At 44.1% G+C, this 22,920-nt stretch overlaps 1 protein-coding gene and 1 long non-coding RNA gene across 3 annotated transcripts in view; both read left to right on the top strand.

The window, feature by feature from the left end:
* LOC310708648 overlaps positions 1–22,920 on the top strand; it is a 189,971-nt gene that overhangs the window by 28,414 nt on the left and 138,637 nt on the right. The gene's annotated exons all lie outside the window — the stretch shown is intronic.
* PDIA4 (protein disulfide isomerase family A member 4) lies at positions 1,149–17,716 on the top strand. 2 transcript variants are annotated; one of them, XM_083507142.1, is made up of 10 exons: positions 1,149–1,475; positions 4,469–4,643; positions 6,582–6,787; positions 8,171–8,309; positions 9,446–9,651; positions 10,887–11,045; positions 13,375–13,526; positions 14,215–14,371; positions 15,525–15,758; positions 16,985–17,716. In XM_083507142.1, the coding sequence occupies exons 1-10, from the start codon at positions 1,376–1,378 to the stop codon at positions 17,398–17,400; spliced, it is 1,944 nt and encodes a 647-aa protein (XP_083363268.1). In that variant the 5' UTR covers positions 1,149–1,375; the 3' UTR covers positions 17,401–17,716. The 2 variants fall into 2 exon arrangements, with proteins under 2 accessions (XP_083363268.1, XP_083363269.1); XM_083507143.1 differs by lacking the exon at positions 1,149–1,475 and adding an exon at positions 1,661–1,758.

Here is a 22,920-nt window from a genome sequence, read left to right as displayed (position 1 = left end):
ATTACAAATTCATAATATATTGTTACAATCTAGAAAATCCGCAAGAACTGTGTTACTTAAAATGAGGAAGAAAACTCACGTATAAGCCTGTATTTTCAATGTTCTAAGTAATGAATTTCAAACCGTCTTAGAAACACATAAACTCAATAGACAAAAGTATGCATGTTTTATATGTACTGGCAGACAGAGGGGATTGAAATTGGAAAATTTGCACAAGAGAATAAAAAACACTGGAGATGCCGGGGATTGAACCCGGGACCTCACACATGCGAAGCGCGCGCTCTACCACTGAGCTACATCCCCCAGCTCCCAGTGTCTGCTCAGTGAAGTATATGCATTCTACACTTATCCTTCAGAAAAATGTTAACCCTTTAATAATGGTTGAGTACTTGTCTCAGCATGAAAGGACAAGCAAAAGAGCAGAGCCAAGCCACAACCGCCACAATGCTACACAAAAGGATACAAAAGATCGCTCGCTGAAAGTTCCCTCAAGTGTCAAATTGCATTTTGCACAACTCCTCCTCTGACAAGCTGGCAGGCTAGTCTGAGAGGAGGATTATCTCCTTGTGCTGATATGAAGCTAGAGACCTTGACCCCTGCCTAGCTTGTCAGAAAAACACACAAAGGAAAAAGCTACCCAAGGTGCTTAGGTAGAGATTTACAATTGCTGTTTCCTTTACTATTTTATCAGTTGACATATCGAAGAATACCGAGTTTACCTTTCGAACCCATGTGAAAGCCATAAATGAGCTGCAGACCTTGGAAGCTCCCCAGCTCCTCACACCCGCCTGACTAATTGTCCTAACGGGGCTCTGCTTCCTCTTTGGGGGGCGAGGCGCCCGCGGGGGGGATGCGCAAGCGAGGCCGAGAGGGAGGCTGGCCTCGAGGGGCCCCTCTGGCAGCGCGCGCGCCCGCCCCGCCTGCCTGCCTGCCTGCCTGCCTGCCCGCCCGGCTGACGTGGAGGCGCCTCAGCGGCTCCCGCCTTCCCGGCGACCCGTCCCAGCTCAAGGGCCTCCCTCGTGACGTCGCCACCCTCGAGCCAATCGCGGCGCGAGAAGTGGCTCCTCGTTGCCACGCCCCGCCCTTCAGGATTGCCGGCGCTTCTCCCCGAGTGGCAGGCCGCGATTGGTGGTCTTCCAGGCTTGTCCAATCCGAGAGAGGCACCTCAGGGCATGCTTGCAGTGAGCGTGCGCCTGTCAAAGGGGAAGGCCTCGCCCGCTGCGCGCGCACCCGCCCCGCCCCCTCTCGGCGGAGCGGCGGCTGCGCGTGAGGCGAGCGCGCCTGGCGGCTATAAGGGCTGCGCTGCTCGTGCCGAGTCCGCGGAGCGCCTGGTCCGAGGCCGCCTGGCGGGAGCCGGAGCCGGGGAGAGAGCGAGATGGGCGCGGCCAAGGTGCTCGTGCTGGCCCTGCTGCTGGCCGTGGCGAGCCTCGCCTCGCCTTCCAGCGCCCATGCGGAGCGCGAGGGCCCCGCGGACGGTGAGCGCGGAGCGGGGTCGCGGGAAGGGCGGGCGGGCGGGCTTGCGGGCCCCGCGGCGCCTTCAGAGCCTCTTTCCCGGCCAGGCGCCCCGGGCTCTCGCCTGCCTCTGACAAGACTTGTGGAAGCGAGTTCCCGGGGCTGACTGGAGAACGGCCCCAATGCCTCCTTAGCGCTTGGTCCGCTTTCTCTGCCTCGGGCTGCAGGGCAGCTGCAGCAACAGGCCAGAGCTGCAACGTCTGGCGTCGGAGGAAGGGGTCTGCCCTCTAGGGAAGCTCATGCGTGGTAAATTGGTTAGTCTCTTAAGGTGCCACAAATACTCTGCCTGGGGTGGTGGTTCTTCCTGCAGGAAGATGTAGAAAAGAGCGCTGAACCCCTTTGTCTCATCTGGAAAGATGATTCTTGCCTCCTTATGTACGTAAATCTAGGCACAAGGAGCACCAAAAGGCAGTAAATGAAATATTTGAATGCAAGTTTCTATTAATTGCCAGATCTGTTTCTGACTTGAGTGACCTTCGGGGAGGGAGGTCTTTAACACAGTGGCAGAGCACATGCTTCAAATGCAAATGGTCCCAGGTTCCCTTCATGGCATCTCCTGGTAGGAGTGGGAAGATGCCTTCCAGAAACCCTGGAAAGCTGCAGCTGCTATTTAGTATTTAAGACAAAGCAAAAACTATGGTCTGACATTGTGAGACAGCTTCCTGTGCGCACAACTTTGTCTGTTGTTTTTTTTACTTTCATCCTCTTTTGCAGAAAATGGAACCAGAGTTGTGTTGTGTACTGCTCCGAGGCACTGTGTTTTCACAGTAGATGTTCATACTGGATTGTGCCAGTTGTTTGCGTTGTTATACAAATGAGTTCTCTGGAGACACTTGTTTGCAATTTTAACCATACTGATTTAAACACATGTAATTAAATCTGCCTAAACCCTATTATCAGTTCAGCTTGCATGTGTAAATTGGGGTTAATGGCAACATTCAGGATAAAAGCTCTTCATTTATATACTGGGCATGAAACAAACATTTCTCCCTCACACAATTTGCTGTTACCCCAGCTTTCTTTTTCATTTCATCTTGTTGGAAGAAACTTACGAATTATTCCAAGGTCAGTGTTTTAGGGACCTTTAGAATTAAATATTCTAATTTTGGAAAAGGTACTTAACAGTTTTTAATGACCGGTGTTTTAATGTATTTTTAATCTTTTGTTGGAAGCCGCCCAGAGTGGCTGGGGAAACCCAGCCAGATGAGCGGGGTATAAATAATAAATTATTATTATCCAAGTACCTTTCAACATGGGTTCTGTTGTAAGAATCTTCTATAAATGATTGTAGATCAGGGCTGTGAAAGCTAGAAAATAAATGTCCTTCATGGCTTACCACCTTCTTTTCTCTCAGTTTATTAGCCACTGAGACCTTTCTATTCTAACACAAGATGGATAGCAAGCTTGAATTTAGGTTTGTTGATGTTGGAGAAGCTGTACAGGTGGCATGATAATAGTAGTGAATGTTATGCCTATTTTTTGTGACCAAATATTATAGCAGCATGTTTCCTGTTCAGAGAATGACTTATCTTTTCCACATTGATGTTTGTTGCTTGATGAACTGGGCTTGTTTGATTCCCAACGCACCACACTAACAGCATACTCCACCGTAAGGCCTGTTCATTAACAATTGTTACTTTTGTTTCTTTCTAAAGCTAGCCTACCAAGCCAAATGAAACCCACTATTCTTTGGGAGGTTGGTGGGATTAGGGTGGGCCTGTAATAGAAGCACAATAAATGGAAGAGAGAGGGACTCTCCTGATTCTGGGTAAAAGACGCTGGGCTGCGAAGGCCCAAGAACCATTAGGCAGGGCAGCTGAATTGTCTGTTCTGGTTTCTTTTATTTATCTCTTTTGCTACCGCTCTACCCCGCCAAACACCTGATTGGCGCAGCAGCAAAAAAAGGTGCACCATTTGCTGCCACGCTGCTGGGGGGATAGCGCTTAAAAAAAGACATGTATTGATAGATTTAACGTGGCTTGCAATGACAAACCAAGTGCAATGTGCTATGCATCAGGCTGCCTTTTGAACAACTTGGGAACTGTGGCTGATGCAGAATTCAGTGGCCAGGATTGCTTACTAGATTGCTGACTGGAGCACGATGGTCTAAGTATAAATCTTGGCATGACTGCATTGGCTACAAACTAGGTTTGGGGCTCAGTTCAAAGTGGTGCTTAGGACTTATAAAGCCTTGCGCAGCTCAAGGATGCAGGTGGCGCTGTGGTCTAAACCACTAAGCCTCTTGGGCTTGCCAATCAGAAGTTTCGCAGTTCGAATCTGCACAATGGAGTGAGCTCCTGTTGCTCTGTCCCAGCTCCTGCCTACATAGCAGTTCAAAAGCATGCCAGTGCAAGTAGATAAATAGGTACCGCTGTGGCAGGAAGGTAAACGACGTTTCCGTGCGCTCTGGTTTCCGTCACAGTGTTCCGTTGCATCAGAAGCGGTTTAGTCATGCTGGCCACATGACCTGGAAAGCTGTCTGGACAAACGCCAGCTCCCTCGGCCTGAAAACAGACAAGTGCCGCACGCCATAGTCGCCTTTGACTGGACTTAGCCACCCAGGGGTCCTTTGCCTTTTTTACCTACGCAGCTCAGCACCCCAACATCTCAAGGGCTGCCTCTTCCCAAGTGAACCAACCCGAACCCTGTGCTCTTCATTTGAAGGCCTTCTCAGTGGTGGCTCCCCATTTGCCCAGGGAGGGGCAGCTGACACCACCTCTGTTTTTAGACACCAGATTTTGGGTCATGAATTAAGAGGGTACTTGGGTACGTTTGTGGTCTCTTGCTGTGCTCATCTTTTTGGGGGTGGTTTAGATCTGTCATTTAATATATTTCTATGTTATGTGCATTTTAGGTTCTTATTCTTGTTCTTATAGCTGATTTTAATGTTATGGGGGGTTTTTACATTATGAAAAAAGTGACAACAATATTATATTTTCCCCTCCCCCTTAATTAGACTTTGTTGCCCCAGGGGAGACCAGTGTTGATGATGACGAGGACATTGATGATTATAATGAAGATGATAGTTCAGAAATCAAAGAGGAAAATGGTGTTGTCGTATTGAATGATGCAAACTTTGATACTTTTGTTGAAGGAAAGGACACTGTGCTTCTGGAGTTCTATGCCCCTTGGTAAGTCTGGTTCCAGTGTTTCCATCCTCCTCCTTGAAGTTAATTCATATTTCATATTTTTTTTATTAAAAAATTTTATTGCATTTTTTAGACATAAAACAAACCAGCCAACATACACAATACCATCACCATAAGACAAAGCAAAAGAAACAGAAAAGATATAAAGAGTAAACAAAGAATAAGTAAAGAATAAAAGCACATAAAATCAATTTATCCGTTTATCATATTCTCGTAACCTTTGGACTTCCTCACATCACCCTTTCCTGCGTTCTCAGTTTTATAGTTACAAACAGCAAATTGTTACCTTGTTTCAAATCTTATTTTGTAGTTTCCAATATTGTATCTCCAATTTTCAATATTTTTATCATATACTAAACTGGTTAACTTAAGCATAATATTACCTCATATTCCACCATTTTCTTAAACATTACTTAATCACACATCTTACAACTAAATTACTGATGCCATGTTGTTTTCTATCATGCATTCTTTTAACATTCATACAACTTATGATATTTTTGTAGATAGTCTTTAAATTTCTTCCAGTCCTCTTCCACAGTCATTAATTCATATTTCATGTCTGCCATGCTGCAGTAGGATGTTTCTTCTTCCCGCTGTGAGTTCCCATAAAACAGGACGAAAGCTACTTAGTGCTCTTTGTATTTATTTTAAATCAGTGTGCTATATATTAAATACCCTTTTCTGTACTTAAGCACAATTGTTGATGGAGGAAATTTAAAGCGTTCAGAAGAAAAAAATATGGTTGTTGCTGTTAAAATGTGCATGCTGGAGTGGGAGTGCACAATCTCGTGGTCCACTTGCATCCAGTTGCAAAAAGTGTGTGTGTTATGTCTGCACTGATGATGGTGATGATAATGATAATAATTTATATGCTGCCCATCTGACTGGGTTCCCCCAGCCACTCTAGGCAGCTCCCAACAAATTAAAACAATATCACATCAATCATCAAAAACTTCATTGAACATGGTTGCCCTTAGATGTCTTCCAAAAGTCATATAATTGTTTATTTCCTTGACATCTGATGGGAGGGTGTTCCACAGTGGGGGCTCAACTACCAAGAAGGCCCTCTGCCTGGTTCCCTGTAACCTCACTTCTTCCAGTGAGGGAACCAGCAGAAGACCTCACTGGCTGGGCTGGATGATGGGGGTGGAAACACTCCTTCAGGTATATTGGGCTGAGGCCATTTAGGGCTTTAAAAGACAGCACCAGCAGTGAATTGTGTGCGGAAACATCCCGGGAGCCAATATAGGTCCTTTAAGACCACTGTTCTATGATCCTGGCAGCTGCTCCCTTCCACTGAGCCCTCACAGGAACATCTGACAAGTAAGGAGTTTTCACATCTGTTGTCGGAAGTGGCACAGTCTTGGGAATTCTGCACCCTATGACTTTTCTGAACGTGTGGGTCAATTCTAAATCTTCTGTGCTCAGGCTTGACTTACTCGGTACTGCTTTTAAAAAAGTAATGGAGAGTTTCCATGATTACGCTGTGCTGTTTCCTGCAGCCACAGGTATGGCTTACAGCTCTGCGCTTGCACAGTGTAGTCCATAGTCATTTTGAAGAACACCTAAAATCTGCTAGTCAAACTGCTTTCTTAACACGACTGTATGGCTGCATACATGGCTGTATGGAGCAGTGTGAGCAGACCAGAAGCACTTGGCTGGACACAGCTTCAGCAATGCCTGCAGCCAGCAAAGCTTGTTTAAGTGACCCTGGAATTTATTTCCTGGTGGGCTTTGGCCTTCCGGGCAGTGACTTTGTTTCTTTCCAGAATTTGAGCCAACCTGTTCAAGCTACCCAGACATGTGACATACCTGACTGCTGTCTTGTAAAATCAGCCCTATCGTTTCTCAAAAGTTGTGCTGTAGAAACTGAGTGCTGAAGTTAAACTCTTGCAGAATTAATTTGTTTTTCTTCAGGTGTGGGCATTGCAAGCAGTTTGCACCAGAATATGAAAAAATAGCCCAAGCATTGAAAGAAAATGACCCTCCCATCCCAGTTGCCAAAATAGATGCTACAGCAGCCTCCACGGTGTCAGGGCGTTTTGACGTGAGTGGCTACCCAACCATCAAAATTCTGAAGAAGGGGCAGCCTGTGGATTATGAGGGCTCAAGAACAGAAGCAGGTGAGCAGCAGCACACTTCTGATCCTGCAGGCTTTTCTTAGGCTGTTTAATACACCCTTTCATTCACTCAAAATCTGAGTGGTGTCTTCTAAAATACAGGAAGGCTTAAGGCAGGTAAGGATCCTTTTTCCGCCCGGGGCCCCCATGCCCGTGGTAGCGGAAGGGCCAGAGGGAAAAGTGAGCAGAACAAGGCCTATACCTTTTGTCTTTGTGCAGTAAACTAGCTTCTACACCCACACCTAGACACCCCTCTGTCCTCCATCCAGGCAAGGCAGCAGCATTTTCAGAGGTCAGGGACACCACCCAAGTTGTGAAGTAGAGCCAGTGAGGTCTGAGGGTCCTATCTGTGGTTACAAGCTTGCATTGATAGAGGATGTACAATTGACTTCCCATAATACTTGTGTATACCGTAATTGACATCCATGTTTCTGGATATGATGCAAAAGGAATTGTGTAATTCCCTCCACAGGGAGTTGTGCTAGCTGTCCCCACACCAGGGGCCTCTTCATCTCCACTTGGGGCAGAAGCTCCGGAAAAGGGATGCATGGGATGCTTAACACAGCACTGTAATATGAAAATAATCCTAATGCAGAGTATTTTGCATTAAAAGCTTTTAAAATGGCTTAAACACATTGCAGTATCACCAGAAAAATAAGCTGTGTTAACTGAAGGATTTTCTAGGAACCATGCCTCCTGCCCCCAGCTCCAAGCTAGGTGAGCTAGCAGCAAATCTGTAGGTGATTTTTGTAATCAGCAGTACTGTGGTAGCAAATTCCTTTTTCTGTGCAATTGTAGAACTGCAACATAGAATTTCAGAGCAAAGTCAGTTAAGAAGGGCTTGTTTTTGTGCATTTTAACTCCTGTGGGATGTGAAGTAGAATCAGAGCTGGAAGGGACCATGAGGATAATCTAGTCCAACCCCCTGCAGTGCAGGAATCTTTTGCCAAATGTGGGGCTCAAGCCACAACCCTGAGATTAAGGGTCTTGAGCTTTTTGGATAGCTCAGCCGGAAGAGCCTAGGACCAACCTGCCAGTTCTCCATCATTCTAAATGGGTGACTGGAAGACTGATAGTGCCGTGTACAAACAGATTAGGTTTCTATGTGATTAACATTTAGTATAATGGATTAAAAAAAAAATTATCTGTGTGCTGACATGCTGTAACATGACTTAGAATTCAAGGTGAGTGTATGTAGATAAGAATAGGCAGGTAATAGAATTAGTCGGCAGGCAGTATTCTGCCAAGGTTCTTTCCGCATAAAGGGATAGTTGTTGTCAAGGCGAAGGCGACCTGGTTCCCTCTCCACATGCAAGGTCTTTGCAGTAGACAAGCTGCCCCTTCCACCTGTCATTGCTCATTTTTCTCTTCATATTCTTTTTGTAGAAATTTTGGCTAAAGTGAAAGAAGTTTCGCAGCCTGATTGGGTCCCACCACCTGAAGTCACATTAGTGTTGACCAGCGAAAACTTTGATTTAGTCGTGAACGAGGCTGACATAATCCTGGTTGAATTCTATGCTCCATGGTAAAGGGAAAGAGAGTTTTTTGCCTTTTAGCTTTCACAGTGTTTATGTATTCCTTCATTTGATATCGGAACCGCAAGCAGACTTTGTGTGCCCTGCCCCTGGTACAAAATTATAGGCCATGTTCAGTTTGGCTTTATGGAGTCAATATTCCTGCTGCATTTAGAGCTTTGGAAAAATTTGGAGCTAGTGGGAGGGGACTGACTGTATCTCCGTAATCTCCAATGCACACTTTTATCTGGTATGTGCAAAAACATTACACCATGGTTTATCTTTTCAAAGAGTTTGATTTGTTTAAAAGGCTGGGTAACAAAAATTATAGCTGTATGTATGGTGTATTCAGTTTTTGATGTGGGCTGCTTCTAGGTAGTACTTGGAGTAGACCTGTAATCTTATTAGTTTTGTGGCATGCCTTCAGGTGAAATGAAAACGTGTAATGTCTTGAGATGAGGATTGGCAAGATCATTTTCTATTTCTGCCTTCCTGTTTGCTGCATTTGAATACAGTGGTACCTCGGTTTACAAACTTAATCTGTTCCTGAAGTCCGTTCTTAAACCGAATTCTTTCTTAAACTGAGGCGCGCTTTCCCTAATGAGGGCTCCCGCCACTAGTGCCCTCCCACCGTTTGGATTCCATTCTTAGACCAAGGTAAAGTTTGCAAACTGGGATACTGTTTCCAGTTTTGCAGAGTTCATAAACCGAATTGTTCTTAAACAGGACTGTTCTTAAACCGAGGTACCACTGTATTGACAAGTATTCAGTCTGTTGAACCTCTATGCAAATGTGCAATTTTCACTGCTTATGTAAGTTATTAAGCAGCCACTGGATAACCAAGGTCCTGTGTGCGTATGCCTGTTATCTGCAATTTGCATAGGAACTTGAGGATCCAGCTCAAAACATTGACAGTATTTTCAAACCAGCTGCATCTCTGGGGCACTTGCCTACAAAATGGGTACAGATGTATGCTGTGATATTTTATCTTACCCAATCAAAGTATTGGCACTTCAGAAAAGACAGGAAGTTTAAGTACTAGGGGAAGGGGAACAGAGCTATCTTTTCAAGCAGCGAGAGTAGATTTCTCTCCATTATCTTTGAGAGCTTTTGGCTACCAAGTTACCCATTCTTGTTCCCTATTGAGGTGTGGGCACTTCAAGCGGTTGGCTCCAGAATATGAGAAAGCAGCCAAGGAGTTGAGCAAGAGAACGCCTCCAATTCCCCTTGCTAAAGTTGATGCTACTGCTGAAACTGATCTTGCTAAGAGATTTGACATTTCTGGATATCCATTACTCAAGATCTTCCGCAAAGGCAAACCTTTTGAATACAATGGTCCAAGAGAAAAATACGGTATGGTTTGTAAAGCACCTTCTTTTTCTTCACAGTAAATACATGAGTTTGGACCTGTTTGTGTTTCATAGACACTGAGCTAAGAATTACATTTTATATGTATGTAAGATGATGTTGAAACTGCCCTGGACCTAGGCAGCATTTCTTGTTTCTATTAATGCTATTTGTATAATTGGTCGGTGATTGGTAATTGCCTGCACCTTATTTTGAAATGTTATAGAAAGTTTTTGTTAATGTATAAGGGTTTATGCATGCAGAGAAAAAGGACAAAATGGTTAATTTCAGTGTTTTGCTTAATTTGGGTGTGTTTTGTCTTGCACCTGCATCTAGTCAAGCAAGTGGGAATGACTCACCACAATCTATAGTATAAATACTGTTGTGTTTAAGGCAAGTTTGCTCTTGGCCAGAGCCTAGTCAGTCTGTGCTGGATCTACAATTCTATGTAACTGAAAATGCATTATGCTGTCAGTAAAGCAACTGACTCTTCCTAGATCTGCTTGGTGTTTCTCTGTTGCTTTGGCACACTCCATGGGACGTGCCCAACATTTTTCATGCCTAAGGCATAAATGTATCAATGGAGGGAGAGAGTGGAATCTTGTTTCTTCTGTGGATTTAAGCTTCCAGCCTGAGAGCTCATTCCACACCAACTGAGGAACTCCTGAAGATGTGACACAAAACCTCAATGTATGCTGAAGATTGCTAGGATTTTTGAGCTTCACTATTTTCTCACTGGCATTAGCAAAGCACCAGGGAACCATAATCAGACAAGCAGTAACTATAGCACAAGGATATCATTTTGAACCAGAATAAACTCCGTACTGTATGATGACAGCACTTTTAAAATTGTTTTGAATCTTGGCACTGCTTGTTGTGTTTGGTCATATATAAACTTTATTTATTTTTTAATATGTATTACTGCTTTCAGTTTGAAAACTTGCAACATGGTTCATCTGATGTTTTATTTGCTACTGTAATTTAACACTAATAAGGCAATAGTTAGCAGCTACATAATAGAATAAAATTACTAGCAATAATAAAACTATCAACAGGGTTTTTTTATTTAAAAAAAGCCCTGGGGGAAACAAGTCTTTGGAACATGTTAATTTTTAGTGGTCACCTAGTGCCTCTTTCAGAGAATAGAGCACTTGCAAAACATAACCAGTTTTCACTTTAGAAAATAAAATGCTTTTTGTCAAGCAATAACACAAGTTTGTGTTTTTCTTTTTGTTAACCAGGCATTGTTGATTACATGATAGAACAGGCTGGCCCTCCATCCAAACAGATACAGGCTGTCAAACAGGTACAAGAATTTGTGAAAGATGGAGATGATGTCATTATTATTGGAGTTTTCAAAGGAGACCAGGACCCAGCCTACCAACTGTATCAAGATGCTGGTAAGCCCTTCCTCTCTTGTCCATAGTATGTCAACATTTGCTCAATTCCTACACTTGGAAAGTGCTTTGTAGACATTTCTGATAGTGCAGACTAGGAGACAAACTTGCATCTTAGAAATATTAGTCTATTTTCTTGTAGCTACAGTGGCTTGTCAGTTCTCTTTTTTATAATATTTTTTATTGATTTTCATCATGAAAAATACATATCACACCACATTACAACTTTAACAAATTTTCTCGTTTTTTTGGACTTCCTTCAGCCTCTCTGACAATCATCCGAATTAAACTTTTTGATTACACATTTCCTAAATTAGCTATTGCCTTCTAACAAACCCTTCCACACCTATTTTTCTTTTTTACAATATTTCTTAGGTTTTTACAGAGCTTCTTTAAATGCCACTAACATTATTTCATTGTCACTTATGCATTCCCAATATTCCACTAACTTTCCCCAGTCCTCGATGAACTTTTGATCTCGTAGATATCTGATCTTCCCTGTTGGTTTATCAAGCTCTGCATAGTCCATCAGCTTCATTCTCCACTCCACTTCATTCTCTTTTCCTTCAAGCTGAGGGCTTCGCTCTCCGAAGGCAGCAATGGCTTCCCTTCAGCCTGCTTCCCTGCTCGCCGTTCTCTTCACTCCAAACAGGAGTTACCTGACGGCCAGACAGTCAGCGTTCCGGGATCCGCGGGAACCAGAACTCCTGGGCATCCACCAGAGAGTATTTTCGGGGGGTACTGCGCCGTGTAGCACTCCCTTTTCCTTCGGAAGGCCCGGGATTCTCCAAGCGGAAAAATCCCCGCTTGCGCTGGGATCGGGCTCAACCGGAAGTCGAAGTGGCTTGTCAGTTCTCAAAATGTTGCCCACATCCATTTTCTGGCCTTCCCCCTTGATGTTTTCTGGGGTGACTGCCTCAAGAATGGAGGCAAAAAATTTTGAAATTTATAGGGAACATGAAACATAGGTATAAAAACACAAACACATGAACACATGAAAATGAAATTTAAGCAAGTGGAATCAGCATCTGTGTCTCTTGATGTAATTGAGCATGTGCAGAGCAACAGAAAAGAGCTAAAGCAGGAAAGAATGGTTTTATTATCTGGGACTTGAAGACTTCAGTCCTGTTCTAGTCATCCCAGCTCAGAAAGGGCATTCTCCAAACAGAGTACTAGAAAGAACTACTAAATTGTTTAGGTGTTTAGCACTCTTTCCCTATAAAGAGAGGCAAATGCAATTGAGACTGTTTGAGAGGGGGATGACTACGGGGAATACATGAAAGGTTCTTAAAATTATGAATAATATGGAGAAATTAACAAGTGTAACTTTCTTGGTCATCCACTGAAATAGATTTGTAGTAGCTTCAGGACAGAAAATATTAGGTTCTACTGTACACATTGGTTTGGTTCCAATGTAATGTTACAAGAACAAACCCAGCAAGACTCCATCCTTCATGCAAGACAGAAGGAGATTTGAAATCTCCCACACCCAGTTTTGAATTAGTTGCAGTTCACCATCCCTTGGAAGAGCAAGGGAGCCCATGAGCCTCATATTTTCCCCAACTAGGTCTCATGATGGCAAATACTGATGTCCAAACCATGCCAATGTGTAATTAATTTACAGAATGCAAAACCACAAGAATGGGGGTGAGGCCACTAGTAAACAGGCCTTTTTTAAAAAAAGGATTAGACACGTTCATGGAAGAGGTCTGACAACAGTCATTAGCCTTCATAGCTACATGGAAGCATGTGATCAAGAGAAGAGTGTGCCTCTTAATTCTCATTGCTGGGGACAAACTAGAGATGAGCATTGCCTTCATGCCCTTTTGTGAGCTTCCAGGTCCATGTGGAGGTTGGTAGTGGTTCATTATTGGATTTGTGTGTACTGTTTCAAGCTTTGTCATGTAAATTGTTCCAAAACTAAAGGATAGTAATGCTATGCAAAATAATTCAGATCGTTCTGCATTTATTTGAGTTTTCAAGCTCAACATAAAATGCATAAAACAAATACAGAAGGAAAAAAGGAAAAACAACAACCGGATGTATATCCATTCAGTCTCTGTAAGAAATCATATCATTACATAAGATCCCTAATAGCAACAGAACTTTAGACCAGAGTTGTCTGGGTAATAAATCCTTACAAGAGGAGATCTGGGAACTCAGCAGTACCATAGACCCAGATGGTCTGTTTACAAACCCTCACTCCAGGTGTCAATACTTTTGCATTTCTTACCCAGCAATTTCCTTTCTCCTCTTTGGTATTCCTCCAAACCTCCCTCCCTCTCTCTCTCTCTCTCTATATATATATATATATATAATTTTTATTTTTCAGCTAATAACCTAAGAGAAGAATTCAAGTTCCATCATACCTTCAGCAATGAAATTTCAACCTTTTTGAAAGTGGACCCAGGAAAACTGGTGGTGATGCAACCTGAAAAATTTCACTCAAAATATGAACCTAAAATGCATGTTTTAGACATTAAAGTGAGTACTTCTATCAAGGCTATACTGGGTACAAACAAGTTGGGTTTTCTTTCATTCATTTTATTTCTTGGTGCTCCAGCTTGCATCTTAAATCTAATGCTCAAGACCCAATATAGCTAGAGCTGTGGCTACTGAAATGAACATATGAGAATTCTGAGTGTGCCCAGTTGAAGCAAACCCCAGCAAGTTCCAAAGTGATAGATGTGCAAAATCTGAACAGTCACTTGCAGGAGAGACTAAGCTAAGAGAAAATGGAAACAGGCTCTTAGGGAGACTTCAGAAATGAAAAATCTTGGTGGAGAGTAGAGCACAAAAATCTAGGCTTGGTGGGGGCGTGTATAGTGGTGGCAGGGGTGGAGAGAAAGAAATCTACCCAGCCAACATGGCATGGAATAAGCTGTTTCACTTAGCAGACACTTGGAAGGAAGCGACACATCGCCAGGGCCTGTCACCCAACCTGTCTTGTAATCATGGTAGCCAGGCTTTCTGTGAGATAGCAGGAAATCCTGAATTCTGTAGCTAATCCTATTTTCTGAGTCTGAAAACTGAAATATTTTCAACACACCTGTTGTTTCTTCTGGGTGGTGGTGGTGGTTTTTTTTTAAGAAAAGGTTTTTTAAGAAGAGGCCTTCTGTAATGTAAACTCCTCCAATGGTCACATCCCACTGATTTTTGTTTCTGTAAACAGGATTCCACTGATGCCACTGAAGTGAAAGACCACGTGGTGAAGCATGCCTTGCCTCTTGTGGGTCATCGCAAATCTGCCAATGATGCTAAGAGATACACCAAGAAGCCTCTGGTAGTTGTTTATTATACAGTGGACTTCAGCTTTGATTATCGTGTTGGTAGGTATTACTTTTAGTTAGTGTTGTACCCAATGTCATACTTGGAGTGGCCCCAATGAAGTCATACAAACATAGAAATGTAGAGTTGGAAGGGACCCCGAGGGTCCTCCAGTCCAACTGCCTGCGATGCAGGAATCTCAGCTAAAGCATCCATGTGAGAGAGCCATCCAATATCTGCTTAAAAGCCTCCAAGGAAGGAGAGGCCGCAACCTCCCAAGGGAGGCCGTTCCACTGTAACTGGAGGAGAGCTCAGTCAGCAGAGCATGAGATTCTTAATTTTAGGTTTGTGGGTTCAAGCTCCATGTTGGGCAAAGGATCCCTGCATTGCAAGGAGGTTGGACTAGATGACCCTCGTGGTCCATTCCAATTCTATTATTCTGAATCCATTGGTTTGAGTCCTACTCTCTAGAGCAGGAGAAAACAAGCTTGCTCCATCTTCCATGTGACACCCCTTAAAATATTTTAAAATGGCTATCATATTTCCTCTTAGTCTCTTCTCCAGGCTAAAAATACTCAACTCCCTTAACTGTTCCTCATACGGCTTGGCTTCCAGACCCTTGATTATCTTGGTTGCCCTTCTCTGCACACGTTCCAGCTTGTCAATATCCTTCTTAAATTGTGGCATCCAGAATTGGACAGAGTATTCCAGTTGTGGTCTGACCAAGGCAGAATAGAGTGGTAATATTACTTCCCTTAATCTGGACACTCGGCTTCTGTGGATGCAGCCTAGAAGAGCATTAGCTTTTTTGCTGCAGCATCACACTGTGGACTCATGTGACGCTTGTAGTCCACCAAGACCAAGGTCCTTTTCACATGTGCTACTGGCAAGCCAGGTGTCCCCCATCTTATATTGGTGCAGCTGGTTATTCCTGCCTAAGTGCAGAACCTTACATTTGTCCCTATTGAACTTCATTTTGTTAATTTGGGCCCAGTTTTCTGATCAAACAGTTCAGACACGCAACCAGTCTTTCCAAAAGAGACACGCTCACCCGCTTTCAGTCTCCTCCACCAATCTCTCACAAACGCCCCTATTTCCAAGTCCTGGTCATGAGCTCCCAGAATCGGCAACCAGGTAAGTATAACTGGGTTGAATATAACCTGCTCCAGAATAAACCAGATGTCTCTAACTTCATTGTGTGTTTGTTGTCTTCAGCTACTCAGTACTGGCGAAACAAAGTCTTGGAAGTGGCTAAGGACTTCCCAGAATATACTTTTGCAATTGCGGATGAAGAAGACTATTCTTCTGAGATAAAGGATCTGGGACTTGTTGACAGTGGAGAGGATGTCAATGCTGCTATCTTTGATGAAGGTGGTAAAAAGTATGCCATGGAACCAGAAGAGTTTGATTCTGATGTGCTGAGGGAATTTGTTGTCTCATTCAAAAAAGGTAAACTGTAGTTGGATTGTGGACAATCCATGCTTCCTGAAGGCAGCCCTGTTTAGGGAAGTTTTTAATGTTTAAAGTTTAATATTCTGTTGGGAGCCACCCAGAGTGGCTGGGGAAACCCAGCCAGATGGGCAAGCTATTATTATTATTATTATTATTATTATTATTTTATTTTATTTTATTTTATTTTATTATTAATTATTATTTACAGTATTATGCTTCCTTAAATTTGCGTGTAGGTTCACTAGCCCCCTGTGTAATTCATGAGCTTAGTTCTCTCTCACACTTTCCCAGAAGCTGGATAAACCTGGATGTAGCACCATTTAAAGAGAATACTGAGCCTTTTCCCCTTCAAATGGCAGCAAAAATAGTTTGAAATATCTAGTCCTACCCTCTGCATACTTGATATTCCTATTTTATCATAGGGAAATTGTCTTAAGATGAACCACCCGAAATGTCACAAATAGTGAGCCAGCTTTTCAGTTCTTCACCAGGTTATTATTATTATTTATTAAATTGGTTAGTGGCTTTAGTTTGCACAGGGCAACACAAGGGAACAAAAAACCGCACATAAATACAGTAAAACCAGAGGTGTGGGGGATACATTAAAACCATCCCACACACTTCTAAAAGGCCACAGACTGCTTAATTAGCCAAAGGCCTGGTTATAGAGGAAAGTATTTGCCTTGCCTCTAAAGAGATGTAACAAAGGTGCCAGGCAAGCCTCCCTGGTGGGCAGCCACTTCAAAAAAGCCCATTCTCATGTTGCCACCCTCTGGACCTCCCTTGGAGGGAAGGGACCGCAGAGAGGTATTTTGGTCCTGAGCCGTTTAAGGCTTTATAGGTAAAAACCCAGCACTTTAAATTGGGCCCTGAAACTGATTTGCAGTCAGGCCCGTCTTTCCTCAGTGAGCAACCTGGCTGCTGAATTCTGTATCTTAAATTGCAAAAAAGGAAATATTTTAGTTTTGTTCTTCCCTATGGGCCAATATGCCGTATGTCCCAAATGCTGTGAAAGGCAATTTTCGTCAAACTGTACTTTGTGATCTAAACTTTTCACAAGTGATCATTCAAGGAGCTATTTACAGAAAAATTGGAGCTGTGGATGGGGGGGGGGGGGCGGGTTGGCAGTAACTCATCTATGTTAGTAGTGTTGTTGCCAATTTCTGTGAACTAACTGCAAGGGACATGGTCTTTTATGACAGTTTTCCTGTTTCCTTTCCTAGGTAAACTGAAACCCATTGTGAAGTCCCAACCAGTACCAAAAAATAACAAGGGTCCTGTGAAGATTGTAGTTGGCAAAACGTTTGAATCTATAGTGATGGATCCAAAGACTGATGTTCTCATAGAGTTCTATGCTCCCTGGTGTGGACACTGTAAGAAGCTTGAGCCCATTTATACTGAGCTGGGTAAAAAATACAAAACTCAGAAAAACCTGGTCATTGCCAAAATGGATGCTACTGCCAATGATGTCACCAATGAAAATTACAAAGTAGAAGGATTCCCGACCATCTATTTTGCTCCTAGCAATAAGAAAAAGGATCCTATTAAATTTGGAAGTGGAGAAAGAGATCTGGAAAGCTTGAGCAAATTTGTAGAAGAGTATGCCACCAAACTAAGTAGGACAAAAGAAGAACTTTAGGTGGAACAACAATCATTGGTGAAGAGTTAATGCAAACTTACTGAAATATTGATTGGGGAAAACAACTTAGCACCTGGAGCAAAGAGAATTTGGGGGTGGCAAAACAATGCTGTATGAGATTTTTGTATTACAAAAGAAATCTGAACACTGAACTTTTTGATGTAAATGGTTTTTATTAGTTTCAACAGTTTTGATCTAAGAAAAATACATTATTTTTTGTTACTAACTTGAGCTCCCCCCCCCCCCGAAAGCAAAGCTATAATACTTTTTTCAGACCCTTGTAATAAAATCACTTCTAGAGCTGTTGTCCCTTCAATATTGCCTCTTTCTCCTTCTTCCCCCTCAACAAGAGAAGCACACACACCAGGCCTGGGACTCAGTGCTGCTGCTGTGGCCGCCCCAGAGCACCAACTGGGTGCTGAAGTTGGGAGCTTGAATCTCATCGCCAGCTGCTGCGTAATCCTGGTCATGTGGTTGCTCTTGCCTTTCCCCGCAAGACATCCTGCTTTTCCTGTGTGCTCAAATTATGCAATGTCCAAAATAATAAAAGGAAACCTCCAAAGGAACAAAAGGTTCCAAAGCTTGGCAGAGGAGCAGCCACAGTGAGTGCAAAGCAGGTGGGGAGGGAGGCTGCCATGAGCGTCACCAGAATTTATGTTGCGGGTACAGGACATCCTTTCGTCATCCTCTATCTGGCTCAGTCTAGCAGATTTGGAATGAAATGCCTCAACAACAGTTGTTTTAAATTGCTTTTGACCTCAGCAAGCAGTTCAATTCCAAATTTTCTGATTATTTCTACCTTTAAGTATTTTTATTTATTTACGTGTTTTAGGGGATCAGCTGCCCCTGCCTACACCCATGGATGCTGCTGCTACAAGCCCCTGGAATAGCATGCTGCAAGGTTGCTGGTACTCTGTGAAAGGCAGCCCCACGGCTCACGGGTGAGGCTAGAGGCCACAGGCAGGAGGGCTGGCCCAGTTGGCCTCGCAGGGAGGATGGAGACTGAGCAAGTGCCTTCACTGTTGGCTTTCATGCATGCCCAAATGTTGCAGAGGGCCACAGAAAACGCCTCAAGGGCCGTGTGATCACCCACCCAGACCTAAGGCCACAGGGGATGCTGCTGCTGAAGAGTGCCAGGGGGGTGTTATGCCAGGCAGTCTGTCCTGCACTTCCTAAGAGAGGCCACTGCGCTCAAGTTCAGGGCAGAATGCTTGTCCCTCATCCTTGTTGGAAGTAAAATTCAGCTGCCCATCCAATCGGCTTTTTGTACTTTGAATGGTAATACAACTTAGGTACTGTACTCCGAACTGCACCATTATATTGTAAACTGCCTCGTCGTCTTTGGATGAAGGACAGTATATAAATTTAATAAATAAATAAAATTATTTTATTTTATCCTCCTACTTTTGCCTTAGGTAGGAGGATGTTAGGCTGGGCCTTACTAAGAAGCTACTTAAATGTTAGGAGAAAGCATGTGATAAGGTGCAAATAACGGGGGAGAGGAAGCCAACCTCCTGAAGCAGATTCCAAAGCCAGCGCACGAGAACTGGAAGCCCCCCTTGTAGAAAGAACTCTACAAACAGAAAGAGGTGCTGCATGTACTTTTGTTACCCAAGAAAATCTTAATAAAAACATTTTTTAAACCAAAAACCCCCCTCCTTATTTCCTCCAACAGACAGACAGGAGTCGGTGATGCTATTGACCTCCTCATTCAAACCATTTAGGCCAGGCCAAGGGGAACGATCTGACCTTCCAGCCAATGGTCAGGGGGGTGGACATCTTGAGCAATTGCCTTTATAGTGGGCCTATAGATCTCTTACAACTTTTTATGATTTTACTGCATGGTTTTAATGTTTTGTAAATGACTGTGATGTGTGGCACATCACAGTGGCATATAAATAACCCAATAACCCCCCCTCCAAGAAAACCCCCCACATTTTAAAAGGGCATAGGATGTCAATCAAATCAACCAAAGGTCTGGTTAAAAAGGAACATTTTTGCCTGGCGCCTGAAGGTGTATAATGAAGGTACCAGCTGAAACTCCCTGGGGAGAGCATTCCACAGATGGGGAGCCGCTGCAGAGAAGGCCCGTTCTCGTGTTGCCACCCTCCGGACCTCTCAAGGAGGAGGCACACAAAGAAAGGCCTCAGAAGATGATCTCTGAGTCCAGTTAGATTGATATGGAAAGAGGTGGCCCTGAGCAACTTAAAGCTTTATAGGTCAAAACCAGCACTTTGAATTGGGCCTGGAAACTAATTGGTAGCCAGTGCAGTAGGACCAGGATCAGTGTAATATGCTCAAACTGTCTTGCTCCGGTAAGCTACCTGGCCGCTCAATTCTGCACTAGCTGAAGTTTCCGAACCATCTTCAGAGGCAGCCCTATGTATAGCACATTGCAGTAATCTAACCTTGAGGTTACCAGAGCATAGACTACAGTAGTTAGGTTCATAGAATCCTAGAGTTGGAATAGACCGCAAGGGCCATCGAGTCCAACCCCCTGCCAAGCAGGAAACACCATCAGAGCACTCCTGACATATGGTTGTCAAGCCTCTGCTTAAAGACCTCCAAAAGAGGAGACTCCACCACACTCCTTGGCAGCAAATTCCACTGTCAAACAGCTCTTACTGTCAGGAAGTTCTTCCTAATGTTTAGGTAGAATCTTCTTTCTTGTAGTTTGGATCCATTGCTCCGTGTCCGCTTCTCTAGAGCAGCAGAAAACAACCTTTCTCCCTCCTCTATGTGACATCCTTTTATATATTTGAACATGGCTATCATATCACCCCTTAACCTCCTCTTCTCCAGGCTAAACATGCCCAGCTCCCTTAGCCGTTCCTCATAAGGCATCGTTTCCAGGCCTTTGACCATTTTGGTTGCCCTCCTCTGGACACGTTCCAGTTTGTCAGTGTCCTTCTTGAACTGTGGTGCCCAGAACTGGACACAGTACTCCAGGTGAGGTCTGACCAGAGCAGAATACAGTGGCACTATTACTTCCCTTGATCTAGATGCTATGCTCCTATTGATGCAGCCCAGAATTGCATTGGCTTTTTTAGCTGCCGCGTCACACTGTTGGCTCATGTCAAGTTTGTGGTCAACCAAGACTCCTAGATCCTTTTCACATGTACTGCTCTCAAGCCAGGTGTCACCCATCTTGTATTTGTGCCTCTCATTTTTTGGCCCAAGTGCAATACCGTATTTTTCTCTCTATAACACCATATAATACCGTATTTTTCTCTCTTCCAAAAAGGAAGGGGAAATGTCTGTGCGTGTTATTGAGCGAATGTGTGGTCCCTGGAGCCGACTAGGGCAAGCGCAGGAACAAAAATCAGTCAAAAATCAAATTGCGTGTCAGAGAAGGGAAACGTGAAAAGAGGAAGTGGCTGCTTTCCTGCATTCTGCCTCAGGGTCTTACTGCCCACCCGCTTGTGTTTCGTTGCTGTGTTTGCTCAAACAGAACAAAGAGCAGGCAAATCCCCTCCCCTCCAGGCAAGCAGAGGGGAAAGCAGAGCGTCCTTCCTTCTAATTCCTCTCCCTGCTCCTCACAGGCAGCCAGAAAACATGCAGGTGGGAGAGAGGGACAGAGAGAGGGCTGGCTTGGGTGGGGTGGGGGGACTTTTGCCTTTCTTTCTTTCCTCCCTCCCGTTAAATTCCTCTCCTGCATTCTTATGCTCCTTGTCCCTTCTGTGTTTTTCTTCCCTCCCCACTTAAAATGCAGTTACAAAGCATGGATCCACATGGATCCTCAGGATCTCTGCATTGGGTCACCCCAAATTCACCATCAGATCACATAGCATTTCCATGGCTACAGCCTGCCCCCCCAAAATCACGCACCCACTGTTGCTTGGGGCTGCAATGGTGCAAAAACGTGGTTACAAAGCATGGATCCACATGGATCCTCAGGATCTTTGCATTGGGTCACCCCAAATTCACCATCAGATCACATAGCATGTCCATGGCTACAGCCTGCCCCCCCCCCAAATCACGCACCCACTGTTGCTTGGGGCTGCAATGGTGCAAAAACATGGTTACAAAGCATGAATCCACAGGGATTCTCAGGATTTTTGCATTGGGTCATTCAGAATCCCCCCCCCCCTTGTTTTCCTCCTCTAAAAACGTTATCCATGTTATGGTCAGGTGCGTGTTATAGAGCGAAAAATACGGCACTTTACATTTCTCCCTGTTAAAATTCATCTTGTTTGTTTTGGCCCAGTTCTCTAATCTGTCAAGGTCGTTTTGAAGTGTGATCCTGTCCTCTGGGTTGTTAGCCACCCCTCCCAGTTTGGTGTCATCTGCAAATTTGATCAGGATGCCCTTGAGTCCATCATCCAAGTCGTTGATAAAGATGTTGAATAAGACCGGGCCCAAGACAGAACCCTGTGGCACCCCACTAGTCACTCTTCTCCAGGATGAAGAGGAACCATTGATGAGCACCCTTTGGGTTCGGTCAGTCAGCCAGTTACAAATCCACTGAGTGGTAGCATAGTCAAGACCGCATTTTACCAGCTTCTTTACAAGAATATAATGGGGCACCTTGTCGAATGCCTTGCTGAAATCAAGGTAGGCTACATCCACTGCGTTCCCTTCATCTACCAGGCTTGTAATTCTGTCAAAAAATGAGATCAGGTTAGTCTGACATGACTTATTTTTCAGAAATCCATGCTGACTATTGGTGATCACAGCATTCCTTTCTAGGTTATTCCTGTCCAGAGAGGGGCGTAGCTAGGTCACCAGCCAAAGCTGATGGAAGGCGCTCCGGGCCACTGAGCAAAGGATCCAGGAGTAGCCCCAAGCTACGAACCTGCTCCTTCAGGGGAAGTGTAACCCCATCAAGAGCAGGCGACCTCCCACCCATCTGGTCTAGGGAACCACCCACTAACAGTCTTATCTGGATTGAGCTTCAGTCTGTTGGCTGTCATCCAGTCCATTACTGAGGCAAGACACTGGTCCAGCACTTCCACTGCCTCACCCACAGATGTAAAGGAGAAATAGAGCTGAGTGTCATCAGCATACTGCTGACAACATACTCCAAACCTCCGGATAACCCCACCCAGCAGTTTCATGTAGATGTTAAACAACATGGGTAATAGGACTGAGCCCTGTGGAACCCCACACTGAAGGTTCCACAGGGCAGAAAAGCATTCCCCAAGGAACACTCTCTGGGAACAACCATCCAAGTAGGACTGGAACCACCGCAAAGCAGTGCCACCCACTCCTAGTTTAGAGAGTCGCTCCAGCAGGATACCATGGTCGATGGTATTGAAAGCCACGGAGAGGTTGTGAAGAATTAACAGGGACATGTTTCCCTTGTCTCTCTCTCAACAGAGGTCATCATACAGGGCGACCAAAGCAGTTTCTGTGCCAAAACCCCGATTGAAATGGTTCCATAAAATCAGTTTCTTCCCAAAGCGCCTGGATCTGGTCTATTTATTTTTATAAATAAGGCAAATAAATAAATCATATTACTAACGGACTCTCAGAGATGTTGCTGTTCCTTTGGACCATTTTTTCCAGGACTGCTGCATG

This window comes from Podarcis liolepis (genome assembly GCF_965112155.1).
Source record: "Podarcis liolepis genome assembly, chromosome: 6".
NCBI lineage: Eukaryota > Metazoa > Chordata > Lepidosauria > Squamata > Lacertidae > Podarcis > Podarcis liolepis.
The sequence above is the reverse complement of the archived record's forward strand: the minus strand, read 5'-3'. Positions and strand labels throughout refer to the sequence as shown.

Excerpts from the sequence above, each read along its gene's own strand:
- PDIA4 (XM_083507142.1), top strand. The coding sequence starts at position 1,376 with ATGGGCGCGGCCAAGGTGCTCGTGCTGGCCCTGCTGCTGGCCGTGGCG. Across the intron at positions 6,788-8,170 it reads GGGCTCAAGAACAGAAGCAG|AAATTTTGGCTAAAGTGAAA; the intron begins GTGAGCAGCAGC and ends TTCTTTTTGTAG. Across the intron at positions 15,759-16,984 it reads TGTTGTCTCATTCAAAAAAG|GTAAACTGAAACCCATTGTG; the intron begins GTAAACTGTAGT and ends TTCCTTTCCTAG.